Consider the following 16139-nt stretch of genomic DNA (forward strand, 5'->3'; position numbering starts at 1 on the left):
CACCTACAAGTTCCCCTCCAAGCCACACACCATCCTGACTTGGACCTGTATCGCCGTTCCTTCACTGTCGCTGGGCCAAAATCCTGGAACTCCCTTCCTAACAACATTGTGGGTGTACCTACACCATATGGACTGCAGCGGTTCAAGAAGGCGGCTCACCACCATCTTCTCAAGGGCAATTAGGGATGGGCACTAAATGCTGGCCTAGCCAGCGACGCCCACATCCCATCAATGAATTAAAAAAAACACAGGGCTCAGTGCATCCTCACGGTGTGCTTGATGGACTTCGATTTACCCCAATTACAGTCCATTTAGTTTGCTGCCAATTGATGCAAACCGACAGCGTAAACTAGGTGACACTGCTTCCTTTGAACTTGGGCTGCAATATCAAAAAAGGTGCTTTCGGGAAAGCATCTCCAGAAGCAGCATCACCTTCAATGGCAATACAAACACACAAGTGGGCTTGGCATCAGAGGTGGCGATATTTTCTTGATGACAGAAGGCCAAGTGGCTTAACCTGCCCGCACACTACAGTACTTGCAGGCCAGCCACAGAGATAGAGCACCCAGACCCACCAACACAAATCTCAACTTGATGTAACTTTGGCCACGGGCAATTGTTATTTTCTTCTGGCTGCTGTCGCACAATATAAAAACAAGACCAGTTCTGAGGCACCGAGGAGAGGTATTGCAAAAATACGGTAGCAACTAGATTAGATGCAGCAGGTACTATGGGAAGTACATGTAACAATAAACAGAATACTTGGGCAAGAACACTTTCCTATAGAGTGTACCTGGGTTTCAGATCCATTTCGTTGTACCGCACAGTGCAGTTCACGAAGAAGAAAGTGATGGTACTGTACTTAAAATGTGTATTTCCAGTCAAAGGCAATCAAAGGAGTCGAGGGGTAATAAGAACATAAGAAATAGGAGCAGGAGTAGGCCAATCGGCCCCTCGAGCCTGCTCCGCCATTCAATAAGATCATGGCTGATCTGATCCTAACCTCAAATCTACTTCCGCTCTCCATCCCACCCGAACCCATGTGATCTCCCGGGAGAGGCGAAAAGCCAGCTAAAAAAAACAATGGCCAATTTGGGAGAAAAAAATCTGGGAAATTCCTCTCCGACCCATCGAGGCGATCGAAACTCGTCCAGGAGATCACTCTGTCCCTGTATTTCCTGCAGTATTTACCTTCTGTAAAAGATGATCTCCACCCCAGCCAGGAACAGGCCCAATTTACTCTTGAAGGACTCCTAGCTGGCAGCCTGTTCCCGAGGTCTCCACTAATCCCTGTGAATAGAACCATCTCCTGAAATCTAACACAGAATTAGAACACAAGTAGGAGCAGGCTACACGGCCCCTGGGCCCGCTCCGCCACCCACAGGGCCATGACCGATCCGAACCTAGACTCATGTCCAATTTCCTGCCCGCTCCCCGTAACCCCTAATTCCCTTTACTTCTAGGAAACTGTATTTCTGTTTTAAATTTATTTAATGATGTAGCTTCCACAGCTTTCTGGGGCAGCAAATTCCACAGACCTACTACCCTCTGAGTGAAGAAGTTTCTCCTCATCTCAGCTTTGAAAGAGCAACCCCTTATTCTAAGATTATGCCCCCTAGTTCTAGTTTCACCCATCATTGGAAACATCCTCACCGCATCCACCCGATCAAGCCCCTTCACAATCTTATACGTTTCAATAAGATCGCCTCTCATTCTTCTGAACTCCAATGAGTAGAGTCCCAATCTACTCAACCTCTCCTCGTATGTCCACCCCCTCATCCCCGGGATTAACCGAGTGAACCTTCTTTGTACTGCCTCGAGAGCAAGTATGTCTTTTCTTAAGTATGGACACCAAAACTGTATGCAGTATTCCAGGTGCGGTCTCACCAATACCTCGTATAACTGCAGCAATACCTCCCTGTTTTTATATTCTATCCCCCTAACAATAAAAGCCAACATTCCATTGGCCTTCTTGATCACCTGCTGCACCTGCATACTAACTTTTTGAGTTTCGTGCACCAGGACCCCCAGATCCCTTTGTACTGCAGTACTTTCCAGTTTCTTGCCATTAAGATAATAACTTGCTTGATGATTTTTCCTGTCAAAGTGCATAACCTCACACTTTCCAGTATTGTATTCCATCTGCCAAATCTCTGCCCACTTACTTAGCCTGTCTATGTCCCTTTGCAGGTTTTTTGTGTCCTCCTCACTCACTACTTTCCCTCCCATCTTAGTATCATCTGCAAACTTTGATATGTTACACTCGGTCCCCTCCTCCAAATCGTTAATATAGATTGTAAAGTGTTGGGGACCCAGCACTGACCCCTGCGGAACACCACTAGTTACTGATTGCCAGTCTGAGAATGAACCATTTATCCCAACTCTCTGCTTTCTGTTAGATAACCAATCCTCCACCCATGCCAGAATATTACCCCCAATCCCGTGATTTTTTATCTTGAGCAATAATCTTTTGTGTGGCACCTTGTCAAATGCCTTTTGGAAGTCTAAATACACTACGTCCACTGGTTCCCCTTTATCCACCCTGTATGTTACGTCCTCAAAGAACTCAAGCAAATTTGTCAAACATGACTTCCCCTTCATAAAACCATGCTGACTTTGTCCTATTAAATTATGTTTATCCAAATGTCCCGTTACTGTCTCCTTAATAATGGACTCCAAAATTTTACCAACCACAGATGTAAGGCTAACTGGTCTATAATTTCCAGCCTTCTGCCTACTACCCTTTTTAAATAAAGGGTATGGGGAGAGAGCGGGAAAGTGATGCTGAGGTCAAGATTGGATCAGCCATGATCTTATTGAATGGCAGAGCAGGCTCGAGGGGCCGATTGGCCTCCTCTTGCTCCTGTTTCTTATGTTCTTAAAAGCAACAGCTGCAACATCTTCGTAAGATACAGGAAACTTTGGTTTATCCGGAGGTTAACTGTCCGGAATGCTCGATCCACCGGCAAAATTCAGGAGTTGGTTCAGTAAGTTTATTTTTCTTTTTGTTGCTTTTTTTTCACCAGTCAGGCTCTGCAAGGTCTAGCTAAAGCTGTTGCTTAGCTACAGAGACGCTTGCAAGCTACGGCCGACTGTTTAGAAGACAGGGTTTGTTGCTGGATGTTTTAACATTAGCGCTGGTTTGTCTGGCAGTTTTGATGGGACGGCAACAGCTCGGTCCCGTCGGTGCCGGATAGCACAAAGTTTCCTGTATTGAACTATGTGGACCAAAGCCTGCTCTCTCCCCAGTGGTAGCTTTGCAACCTTGGATGGACTGTATTTGAAAGACACATTTATCTTCACAGGGAGAGGGGGGTGGGCGGGGAAACTGCAAGCAAATCACTTTGGCCCACTCCTGCACAATTCCTGGCGGCTGTTCATTAAATAGGATTAATAGAGGTGTGGGAGATAGAAACAAGTTGCCAGTCTTCTTGGCTCTGAAGCGAGAAGTATAATTATAGAAAACACAGGAAGTGGCCATTCAGCCCATTGCATCTGTGCTGGCATTCTGAAAGTTATTCATTAGACCCATTTCCCTGCCCTTTCACTATATCTTTAAAAAAAAAAAAAATATTTATCCATCTTACAGATATGCCCAAAAAATACTTATTTAAAAAAGATGTTTTTTTTGAGGGTTCCAAAATATATTAATTTATTTTAACAGGCCACAGATTAAATTACGGGAAATATACAGGCAATTGAATACACTTACGATATGCAATTTTAAAAGTAAATATTTTTGCAGAAAGTCTAAGCTACTAAAGATCACTGGATGTTCTTCAGACTGTTTCCATGGTTTTCTACTACCTCCTAGGCAACAGCTAAGTATAGGCCTAGAACACGGAGCTTCCATCCAGTGTTTTGAATAACATTTAATCTTTGGATGCTCCAGAAAAATGAGAGAGATTCAACTCCTTCACTGCTGCTGGAGCATAACATACTGAGATACTTATATGTTGAATATATGCCCACTGAATAGACAATCATATGACCAGAGTATGGTTGTTATGCCCTATTTTTCTCCCCGTTCCCCTCTCTTCTTAAAATCATAGCATTTTACAGCGCAGGAGGCCATTCGGCCCATCGTGCCTGCGCCGGCTCTTTGAAAGAGCTGTCCAATTAGTCCCACTCTCCTGCTCTTTCCCTATAGCCCTGCTAATTATTCCGTTTCAAGTACTTATCCAATTCCCTTTTGAAAGTTACTATTGAATCTGCTTCCACCACCCTTTCAGGAGTGCGTTCCAGATCACAACAACTCGCTGCATAAAAAAAATTCTCATTTCTCCCCTCTTTTTTTTTTTTAAACCAATTATCTTAAATCTGTGTCCTCTGGTTACCGACCCTCCTGCCAGTGGAAATAGTTTCTCTTTACTGTATTTACTCTATCAAAACCCCTTAAAAGCTCTGAACACCTCTATTAAATCTCCCCTTCACCTTCGCTGCTCTAAGGAGAACAATCCTATCTTCTCTAGTCTCTCCACATAACTGAAGTCCCTCATTGCTGGTACCATTCTTCAGGATGCTAAGCCTGTGCTGGTGTAAGGCTCCACAGTTGCTGCTTGTCCTTTTGTACTTCATTCAAGTCATCATTTCTGATGCATCTCCAGACATTGAGTATTAGCAGGTAAATCAATTCTCGTTTTTTGTGGCTTAATATCATACCACATACCCACAATTACCTACTGGACCACTGGTCGACCTTCACAATCATTATTTTAATCCCATAAGTGTAACTTTAGCATGCCCCATGTATATGACATATATGGAAAAACATTGAGATTTGTTTTATATCTTCCACATGAACATACAGGTATTAGCCCTACCAAATAAAAAAGGTCAGGGGGAAGGGAGAACAATTGGAGCGACTGATGTAAGAAAAAGGAGACTTACCATCAAGTAACTTTAAAGTAAGCTTTAAGTAACTTATAAACACACTATATACACAAGAGAGGTCTTTACCATGCCTCTGGTAGAAGCCTCTTACAATACTGAACAGACCAGTATTTATACCAGTCCAACAGGAAGTGACATATGACAGGAAGTGAGGTATGTACATAGTTCATAGTTCACAGGAAGTGATGACATAACTTCCCGGAAGTTATCATTTTTATCACATTCTTCCCTCCTGCAGGATTAGGAGGCTGTGGTCTACCTTTTGGTCCGCAGCCGCCGAACAAGGAAGAGTCGCACCCGTTTGGATTCCCGTCGTAGAGGGTCGCTGGTCCGCTTACATGCGGTTGGCCATTGGTCAGAGTCTGTGTGGCCTGGATTGCCCTGTGAAGGGTCGGGGAGATCATGGCTTCGAGTACGAGCCCCAATAGGTTCAAAGTCAGACTACCTCTGTTCAGAGGGAGGTGCAGAGCTGGTCTGTGGCGGATCAGTACTTTCATGCGCGGTACTTGGAGGGTCGCAACCTTGAGCACGGGGTTCTACCGGCACCAAGCTAGTTGGTGTCCGATCAGGATCCTGGAGAGGGGTACCCGATAGGTCCCAAGAGTTTCCTGGTGAAATGCCATCACCCGATGTCCCACTAGGTCCTGGTGGGCAGGGAGCCAGATCCCGTAATGATACGGTAGATTCTCGGCCGTCGGAATATCGTATGTTTGCATAGGTGGGGTTGGCATCGGTTAGTTCGACCTCGTCTACAAGAGGGTCATTTTTAGACGTCCGAACGTATCTTCGGAGTAATACAGGTCCAGGAGTAGTTAGCCATGACGGGAGTGATGTCCCATGAGATGAGCGACGCTGGAATCCAAAGAACCGCTCATGAGGTGTAGTATTTGTGGCTGTAGAAAGCAGGGACCGTATAGAGTGCAATGCATCCGGAAGCACTGTTTCCCATTGCTGGTCTGGTAGGCCCCGAGATCTTAAAGCGAGACGTACGGAATTCCAGATGATACCGTTATACCTCTCTACCTGCCCATTTCCGATGGGATGGTATGGTGTTGTTTTGCTTGTAGCAATTCCCCGTTCTGAGAGGTAGTCCTTGAGTTCCCTTGACATAAAGGATGGACCCCGATCTGAGTGAATATAAGCCGGCATGCCACAGAGAGAAAATACCTGCTCAAGGCAGCAGATTACTGTGGACGCCAGCATATTGGAGCAGGGGAAGGCAAACGGAAAACGTGAATATTCGTCGATCATGGTGAGCAAATATGTGCTCCGAGTTGAAGAGGGCACTGGGCCCTTAAAATCGATGCTAAGTCGTTGCATCGGTTGGGTTGCATGTATGAGTATACCATCTGAGGGGCGGAAGAACTGAGGTTTTAATTCCGCACAAAGCCGGCATTCTGAGCATATTTTCTTTACATCTCCAGTGGAAAAAGGGAGATTCCGTGATCGTACGAAATGTAGCATGCGCGTAACGCCAGGATGACACAAACCATTGTGGACATCCATGAGAGTGGAGGATGACATAGTGGAGCAGAATGCCCGTGTGAGGGTGTCCGGGGCCACATTCTCCTTGCCAGGCCGATAGAGAATGGTATAACCAAAAGAGGCCAGTTCCATCCTCCAAAGTTGTATTTTATTATTCTTAATTTTGGTTCGTTTTCGATTATCGAGCATGAAGGCGACTGATCGTTGGTCCGTGATCAATGTAAAGTGCTGGCGAGCTAGAAAATGGTTCCACTTCCGTACTGCCTCTATGATGGCTGTGGCTTCTTTCTCAACCGGAGGATAATGTAGCTCGGCACCTTGTAAGGTCCTGGACATAAATGCTACAGGACGACCTTCCTGATTCAGAGTAGCCGAGATCGCCACCTCCGAGGCATCACATTCAACCACGAAAGGGAGATTCTCATCAATGGAGTGAAGAGCCGCTTTCTCCAACTGTTTTTTGAGAAGGTTAAAGGCTGCAACAGCCGCTGTTCCCAGTGGAAATGATCTAGCATGCAGCAAGGGTTGGATTTTGTCCGAAAAATGAGGAATCCATTTAGCGTAGTATGCAAACAGACCGAGAGCCCGACGTAAAGAAGCCGGATTCTTAGGTGACGGGAGCTCTTGGAGCAGGCGAAGTCTTTCCAGGTCTGGCTTAATGATACCATTGCCTACGCAGTAGCCAAGGATGTTGATGGTCGGTTGCGACTCAACAGATTTGGATTCATTCAGGGTCAAATTACGGCGATGGAGGGCATCCCGAAATTTTTGGAGGTTGGAGTCGTGTTCCTGTTGATCGTGACCTGCAATGGTAATGTTATCAAGATAGGGAAAAGTGTCCCTTAGGTTTTCCTGCTTAACCAGGCCATCCATTGCCCGTTGAAAGACAGCCACTCCATTAGTAACCCCGAATGGGAGGCGACGAAATTGGTACAGCCGTCCATTAGCCTCAAAGGCTGTGTACTGCTTATCTGAGACCTTCAAGGGTAACTGATGATAGGCACTTTTTAAATCGTAAATTGAGAACACTTTGTATTCGGCCAGTTTATTAACCATATCATCAATGCGTGGCAATGGGTAGGCGTCCAAGTCGGTATATTGATTGATGGTTTGCGAATAATCGATGCATAGTCGCTGTTTGTGAGGTTTTAGAGGGTTCTTGACAATGACGACTTGAGCCCGCCAGGGCGACGAACATGGTTCAATGATATCCTCTGCTAGAAGTCGAGAGATTTCAGCCGCAATAAAAGATTGGTCTTCCTGATTAAAGCGCCGCGATTTCGTTATTATCGGTTGGCATTGAGGTGGAATACTGGCAAATAATGAGGGTTCATCAAGTGAAGCTGCTGATAATGCACAAAATGGTAATTTAGACGGTATATTAGAAATAGTAAGTCCGGGTTTGGATCCACCAAACTCAATGGTGAGTTTCTTATGCTGTTTTTGGAAGTCCAGCCCTAAGAGGAGATCACTACATAAGTCCTTGAGCACCGAAAGTCGGGTGGAGGGATACATACGACCATGAAGTGTCATATCAACAACACAAAAGCCGGAGATTCTGGTATTAAGTGATGACTGGGCCATCGCAATTGCCTGGTCCGATGGGAAGACATGTAGTTTCAATTTCGCAACAATCTGTTCCTTAATGAAACTATCAGTACTTCCTGAGTCAATTAAGGCATCTAAGGTATGCCCTTTAATTGAAATTTTTGTGGCTGCATGAGACAGGTTCTGTGGGCAAGCAGCTGTAATTGGTGTCGTTGCACAGAGAGTGGCTAAAACTCTCGGTGTGCTTCTTCGGGAGAGAGCTCGAGAGGAAGCTTGATAAGTCCTAGCTGGAGCATCTTGATAGGCCCTAATTGGGGCAGTTCGGTAGGCCTTAGCTGGATTGGCCCTCGTAGAGGCCCTTGATAGGCAAACTTTAGCAAAGTGTCCTTTTTTCCCGCAATAACTGCAGATTGCATTGCGAGCAGGGCAGGTTTTCCTAGGGTGAAAAGCATCTCCACAAAAGAAGCATTCCTTCCTAGATTGTCAAGAGGCTGCTAAAGTGGGGTCGTCCTCCTCTTCTTCATCAGAATTATCAGAATTAGATTCCCCCATGATAGGGTTCACCTGAGACCGCTTGAATTGTCTGGTTGCAGCTACAGCAGCAGATCGAGATCTGGGCAGCTGATAGAGGTCTGCATTTCTCTTTGCCAAATCCAGTGAACAAGCTAGGTCAAAAGCTTTTTGTAGCTCAAGTGTTTTACTTTCTAGTAGACGCTGGCGTATAAATGGAGAGGCAATCCCACAGATGAAAGCATCACGAATCATTTCTTGGCGGTACAGCTCAGCTGAGGCTGCCTGAAAGTTACAATCTACGCTGAGCCTGCGAAGTTCTTGCAGGAATTCGTCAATTGATTCCCCTGGCCCTTGTCGGGCTGTGGCCAGTAGATGTCTAGCATAGACCTCATTTGGGGTCTTCGCATACAGTTTCTTAAGTGCCCGAATCACCTCTTCGTAATTATCCCAGTCATCAACATATTCGAACACTTTTGGGGTCACATAATTGACAAGTATCTTCAATTTAGCAGGAGCATCCGCTTTACATTCATCCAGAAAATTCTCAAAAGTACGATACCAATGCTTCCATACCCTGCCAGCTGCTGGTGTATTCGGGTCCAAGTCCAGACGAATAGGTCTAAGGATTTTCTCCATGATGGGTGGTTCCCTGGATCCTTAACTTCCGAGTTTGTCTGAAGGTCTAGTATTTGTCAGTGTCAATACTAAGTTACTTAAATTGATGTAAGAAAAAGGAGACTTACCATCAAGTAACTTTAAAGTAAGCTTTAAGTAACTTATAAACACACTATATACACAAGAGAGGTCTTTACCATGCCTCTGGTAGAAGCCTCTTACAATACTGAACAGACCAGTATTTATACCAGTCCAACAGGAAGTGACATATGACAGGAAGTGAGGTATCTACACAGTTCATAGTTCATAGTTCACAGGAAGTGATGACATAACTTCCCGGAAGTTATCATTTTTATCACAGCGACTATACATCGTTTTCACCAAGTCCCCCCAACAACATCTACATCCTGAAGGTCACCATTGACCAGAAGCTTAACTAAACCAGCCATAGCAATGCTGTGGCTACAAAAACAAGGCTGAAGTTGGGTACTCTGTTAGCAAGTGGCTCACCATCTGACCCCCCAAAGCCTCTCCACCATCTACAAGGTTCAAGTCAGGAGTGTGATGGAATACGCACCTCTCGCGTGGATGAGTGAAGCAGCAGGAATACTCAAGGGCGCCTTCTACAATGGGGCTATTTGCTTGATCAGCACCCTGCCACTGGACTGAATAGCCTCACTCCACAGTATGTGATTAGTTAACTCATCTCAGTTGGCATGGAGGAAGAGACACTATCGTTGGCTTCAGCAGCCCCAGGTTAGGAAGGGAAACAAATATATCAGCCAGGGTTCTCAACCAGAAGTTTGCAGCGTGAACAGGAACAGGAACAGACTCGTCTCTCATGCCCCCCACCATGTGATATAGCTTGCTGACACACACATTCTAGGGCTGACATGTGAATGGCCACTTGGGCGAGGTACCAGAGACAACTGGAGCCTGCAGACCTGGGAGTCAACGCCTGCAGGGGAGAGAGTAAGAAAATTGCTGTGTAAAAAAATTATTTTGTGAATGTTTAAATTGTAATTTAATTTTACTCTATTTATCTGTGGTGAAAGAGTTACCTCAATCTCACCAGACTTGAGCAGCGACAGAACTTCTTCACCCAAGTTAATGTGCAAATTGTGGATTTTAGTAGGTCAATTATACAGCTCAAGTCTCCAAACAATATTTCCAGGCAGTACTTTGCATGGTAAAGAGTTCCACTCACCACAACTGCAAAACAAACCCTATTTGAACCATTAGTGTTCATGTGACGAGAATCACCGGTCTTCAAAGTCAAAGTGAAGTTAAACTTCCAGCAAATGGCCGAGCGCCTGATTTGATGGAAGCTTTTAGGCTATAATTAATCTGGGGCTGGAAATATTAAAATTCTCCTTCCAGAAATAAAAACAGAACACTGCCTACCTGGGAACTCTGCCCATCAAGCTTCCTTCACTAGAGGATGATTTAGGTCTCGTTTCTATTTCAGTCTTCAGCTTTTCCTTTACTCCACTTTGCGGCTTCTGCTGATCTTGCTGCTGGGTTTCCTCCTGTGGCTGTTCACGCTGCTCCTCCATCTTTTCTTCTTTTTCGCTCTCACTTTCATTGTCACTATCTTCTCCCAAGATGTCGTCCACCTGCCAAATGGGGTTATATCGTTAAATCAAGTCAACAAGAATTACATCGAGTTTTACAGCACGGAAACAGGCCATTCGGCCCAACTGGTCTGTGACAGTGTTTGTGCTCCACACCAGCCTCCTCCCACCCCATCAACATATCCTTCTATTCTTTTCTCCTTCATATGTTTATCGAGCTTCCCTTTAAATGCATCTATGCTGTTCGCCTCAACCACTTCATGTGGTAGCGAGTTCTGCATTCTGACCATTCTTTGGGTAAAGAAGTTTCTCCTGAATTCCCTATTGGATTTATCAGTGATTATCTTATATTTAGGGCCCCTAATTTTGGTCTCACAGTGGAAACATCTTCTCTACGTCTACCCTATCGAACCCCTTCATAATTTTAAAGACCTCAATCAGGTCACCTCTCAGTCTTCTCTCTTCTATTCTGTTCAGACTTTCCCGATAGCTGTACCCTCTCAAACTTGGCTTCAAATAGAAACATAGAAGATAGGAGCAGGAGTAGGTCATTCGGCCCTTCGAGCCTGCACCGCCATTCAATGAGATCATGGCTGATCATCCAAGTTCAGTACCCTGTCCCTGCCTTCTCCCCATATCCCTTGATCCCTTTAGCCTTAAGAAATATATCTAACTCCTTCTTGAATATATTTAATGAACTGGCCTCCACCGCCCTCTGTGGCAGAGAATTCCACAGGTTCACCACTCTCTGGGTGAAGAAATTCCTCCTCATTTCAGTCCTAAATGGCTTACCCCTTATCCTTAAGACTATGACCCCTGGTTCTGGGCTCCCCGGCCATCAGAAACATCCTTCCTGCATCTAGTCTGTCCAGGCCTGACATAATTTTATAGGTTTCGATGAGATCCCCTCTCAATCTTCTAAACTCCAGTGAGTATAAGCCCAATCGACACAATCTCTCCTCATACGTCATTCCTGCCATCCCAGGTGTCAGCCTGGTGAATCTTCGCTGCACTCCTTACATGGCAAGAACGTCCTTCCTCAGGTAAGGCGACCAAAACTGCACACAGTACTCAAGGTGCGGTCTCACCAAGGTCCTGTACAACTGTAGCAAGACATCCTTGTTCCTGTACTCGAACCCTCTTGCTACGAAGGCCAACATGCCATTTGCCTTCTTAACCGCCTGCTGCACCTGCATGCTTACCTTCAGCGACTGGTGCACAAGAACACCCAGGTCTCTTTGCACTTCCCCTTCTCCCAATCTATTGCCATTCAAATAATAATCTGCCTTCCTGTTTTTGCCACCAAAGTGGATAACCTCACATTTATCCACATTATAGTGCATTTGCCATGTTTCTGCCCAATCACCCAACCTGTCCAAATCGTACTGGAGTTTCACGACATCCTCCTCACAGCTTACCCTCCCACCCAGCTTTGTGTCGTCTGCAAATCTGGAGATATTACATCCAATTCCCTCGTCCAGATCATTAATATATATTGTGAACAGCTGGGGTCCTAGGACTGATCCTTGCGGTACCCCACTAGTCACTGCCTGCCACTCGGAAAATGACCCGTTTATTCCAACTCTTTGCTTTCTGTCCGCCAACCAGTTCTCTATCCAAGTCAATACCTTGCCCCCAATCCCATGTGCCTTAATTTTGCACGCTAATCTCTTATGTGGGACCTTATCGAAAGCCTTCTGAAAGTCCAAATACACCACATCCACTGGTTCTCCCTATCTATTTTACCAGTTACATCCTCAAAAAATTCCAGTAGATTAGTCAAGCATGATTTACCTTTTGTAAATCAATGTTGACTTTGTCCGATCCTGTCACTGCTTTCCAAGTGCTCTGCTATTACATCTTTTATAATAGACTCTAGCATTTTCCCCACTACCGATGTCAGGCTTACTGGTCTATAATTCCCCGCTTTTTCTCTACCACCTTTTTTGAATAGTGGGGTAACATTAGCTACCCTCCAATCCATGGGTACTGTTCCAGAGTCTATCGAGTTCTGGAAGATGACCAGCAATGCATCTACTATTTCTAGGGCCACTTCCTCAAGTACCCTGGGATGTAGATCATCAGGCCCTGGGGATTTATCGGCCTTCAGTCCCATCAATTTTCCTAACACCATTTCCCTACAAATACTGATTTCTTTCAGTTCCACCCTTTCATCAGACCCTATGTTCCCCGGCATCTCTGGGAGGTTATTTGTGTCCTCCTTTGTGAAGACAGAACCAAAGTATGAATTTAGTTGGTCTGCCATTAATTTGTTTCCCATTATAAATTCCCCTGATTCTGACTGCAAGGGACCTACGCTTGACTTCACCAATCTTTTTCTCTTCACATATCTATAAAAGCTTTTACAGTCAGTTTTTATGTTTGGTGCACATGCAGTGCCAAGCAATAGTTTTTCTTTGCTCTGCTTGAAATAGGCATCCATTCTTCCCTTTAAAGGGGCAATGATCTCTGCCTCAACTTGCTCGGACTTATAGCCAAAGCCTCAAAATTGCAAACAAATGAACAGCTAACATTATTAATAGCCTTGCATTAACTGAATGCTTTCAATGAATCATCAATCACCCACAAATCTTTTCTACCTTTGCAGCCGAATAATCATCTTCTATATTGATCCACATTTCTTGTTCCAGTACATATAATTTTACAATCATCCATAACTGTCTTGGGACAGTGGATGCACACACACATATCTTTTGAAATTATATTAAGCCTGAAGTGGGACTTGAACCCACAACCTACTGATTCAGATAGCGAGAATGCTACCAACTGAGCCACAGCCGATACACATTATTGTATTATTTAAAACATAAGTAGATGACATGTAAGCACCCGCTCGCAACTTTTTCTTTTGTTTAAGACATTTGTTGTTGTTAAAACCATCGTTAATTCCCAGTTGAAAGTGTTTTGAGACAAGGATCTACAAACTAATTTATATGCTGCTCATAGATTACAGCTCAGAACAGATAAGAAAACCCAATGATATCTGCTAACTCAGTGAATCTAATTAGTTCTCCAAATGCACTTTATAATAACCACCTTAGCTCCAGCAAACATGCCATCCTATTTTTCTTGGAAACATAATAGAAATCTTAATTGTACCTTAATTGTATTACCACTGAAAACTGTGCTCACTTAGGGAAAACTAAATGTGACATACTGGGAAAAAAAGTCAGAAGGATAAAAACATTTGTGATGCATTAAACTGTTGCTGTTAACTCTGTGCTTAAAGGGGAAGTGAATCCTGTTCTCTTTGTTTGCCATTCTATCTCGCCTCCTCTCCTGAAGGCAGTGACTCATTCTGAGGGTATCGTTCCAGGGACCCTGGCAACCCTTACCCGGGTAGGTCATTCACGTGAAAATCCAGGCAATAAATGTCAGGTTATTGGAATGTGGAAAGCCAACTCCCATTCTATTCTCACTAACATACACTTTCCAGCAGGAACCACTGCAGAGTGTTGTCTCAATTATAAAATTCTCAGCTTAAAATCAGTGGTAGGAAAAATAATGGAATCCCTACCAAAGGAGAAAACAGAAGATCATTAGAAATAAAAAGATAATAATGAGTAGTCAATACGGATTTCAAAAGGAAAGTCTTGCTGACCAACCTCATTGAATTTTTTGAAGAGGTAATAGAGAGAGTAGACAAGGGTAATGCAGTAGATGTAACTTACCTGGATTTTCAAAAGGCCTTCGATAAGATACTCCATAATAGACTGATGAGCAAGGTCAGAGAATGCGGAGTCAGGGGACAAGTAGCAGAATGGATTGCTGACTGGCTTCAGGACAGAAAGCAGAGAGTAGGAGTAAAGGGTAGCTATTCACAGTGGCAGAAGGTGGGTAGTGGTGTTCCACAAGGATCAGTGCTGGGACCACTGCTGTTCACAATTTACATTAACGATCTAGACTTCAGAATCAAAAGCACAATTTCTAAATTTGTGGGGGGGGGATAGTCAACACTGAGGAGGACGGCAACAAGTTTCAGGAGGACATTAATAAACTTGCAGAATGGGCATATAATTGGCAAATGAAGTTCAACACAGATAAATGTGAGGTATTACATTTTGGTAGGAAGAATAGGGAGGTCACTTATCACTTGGAGGGTGCGTGTCTAGGTGGGGTAGAGGAACAAAGGGATCTCGGAGTACAAATACACAAATCACTAAAAGTTGCGACATAGGTTAGCAAGGCCATAAAAAAAGCAAATCAAGCACTAGGGTTTATTTCTAGAGGTATAGAATTGAAAAGTAGAGAAGTTATGCTAAACCTGTATTGAACCTTGGTTAGACCACACTTGGAGTACTGCGTACAGTTTTGGTCGCCATACTATAAAAGGATATAGAGGCACTGGAGAGTGCAGAGAAGATTACAAGGATGATACCAGAAATGCGAGGGTATACATATCAGGAAAGGATGAACAGGCTGGGTCTCTTTTCTGTTGAAAAAAGACTGAGGGGTGACCTAATAGAGGTCTTTAAAATTATGAAAAATTTTGATAGAGTGGATACAGAGAGAATGTTTCCACTTGTGGGGAAGAGCATAACTAGAGGCCATCAATATAAGATAGTCAGCAAGAAATCCAATAGGAAATTCAGAAGAAACTTCTTTACCAAAAGAGGTGAGAATGTGGAACTTGCTACCACAGGGAGTGGTTGAAACGAATAGTATAGATGCATTTAAGGGGAGGCTAGACAAGCATATGAGTGAGAAGGGAATAGAGGATTATACTGATAGATTTAGATGAGGAAAGACGGGAGGAGGCTCGAGTGGAGCATAAACGCCGGCATGGATTGGTTGGGCCAAATGGCCTGTTTCTGTGCCGAATATCTTATGTATCTTATGTAATCCTTATTTTCAAATGCCTCCATGGCCTCGTCCCCTCCCCATCTCTGTAACCTCCTCCAGCCCTACAACCTTCCAAGATCTCTGCACTCCTCCAATTTTGGCCTCTGCTCCTCCAATTCTGGCCTCTTGCACATCCCCGATTTTCTTCGCTCCACTATTGGCGGCCGTGACTTCAGCTACCTAGGCCCTAAGCTCTGGAATTGCCCCCCTGGACCTCTCCACCTCACACTCCTCCTTTAAGACGCTCCATAAAACACACCTCTTTGACCAAGCTTTTGGTCATTTTTCTTAATATCTCCTTATATGGCTCGGGAGTCAAATTTTGGCCCCTGGGATGTTTTACGGTGTTAAAAGCGCTATATAAATGCAAGTTGTTGTTGCTCAGCCCGAGGTCATTGAGGCTAAGTGTAGCACCTCATGCTGCCATCCTAAACAGCAAGGCCAGCAGTGACTGGGTTGCAAACCTGGGACTTTTTTCATTTTTATGGTTCAGTTACACCATTTTATTTTAAAGATATATTTCAATAGCTTTTTCCTCAATAAACTGCTGTCTGTGCACTGCTGCCAGAAACAACAGGTTCCAACATCACACAGGTGAGAATATCTTGCCATTTCTGCCCATCTATGAGCAAGACCTCCCTGTATATA

General features: G+C 44.3%; 1 protein-coding gene across 3 annotated transcripts in view; it reads right to left on the bottom strand.

Annotated features, from left to right (window-relative positions):
* ctdp1 (CTD (carboxy-terminal domain, RNA polymerase II, polypeptide A) phosphatase, subunit 1) overlaps nt 1-16139 on the bottom strand; it is a 352671-nt gene that overhangs the window by 92253 nt on the left and 244279 nt on the right. For all 3 annotated transcript variants that reach the window (XM_085993625.1, XM_085993627.1, XM_085993626.1), the window contains exon 13: nt 10459-10670. In XM_085993625.1, the coding sequence (XP_085849751.1) occupies nt 10459-10670 (212 nt within the window). The remainder of the gene's footprint in view (nt 1-10458; nt 10671-16139) is intronic.

Source organism: Somniosus microcephalus, chromosome 7 (genome assembly GCF_052327205.1).
Source record: "Somniosus microcephalus isolate GS21.2 chromosome 7, FLI_Smic_1.0, whole genome shotgun sequence".
NCBI lineage: Eukaryota > Metazoa > Chordata > Chondrichthyes > Squaliformes > Somniosidae > Somniosus > Somniosus microcephalus.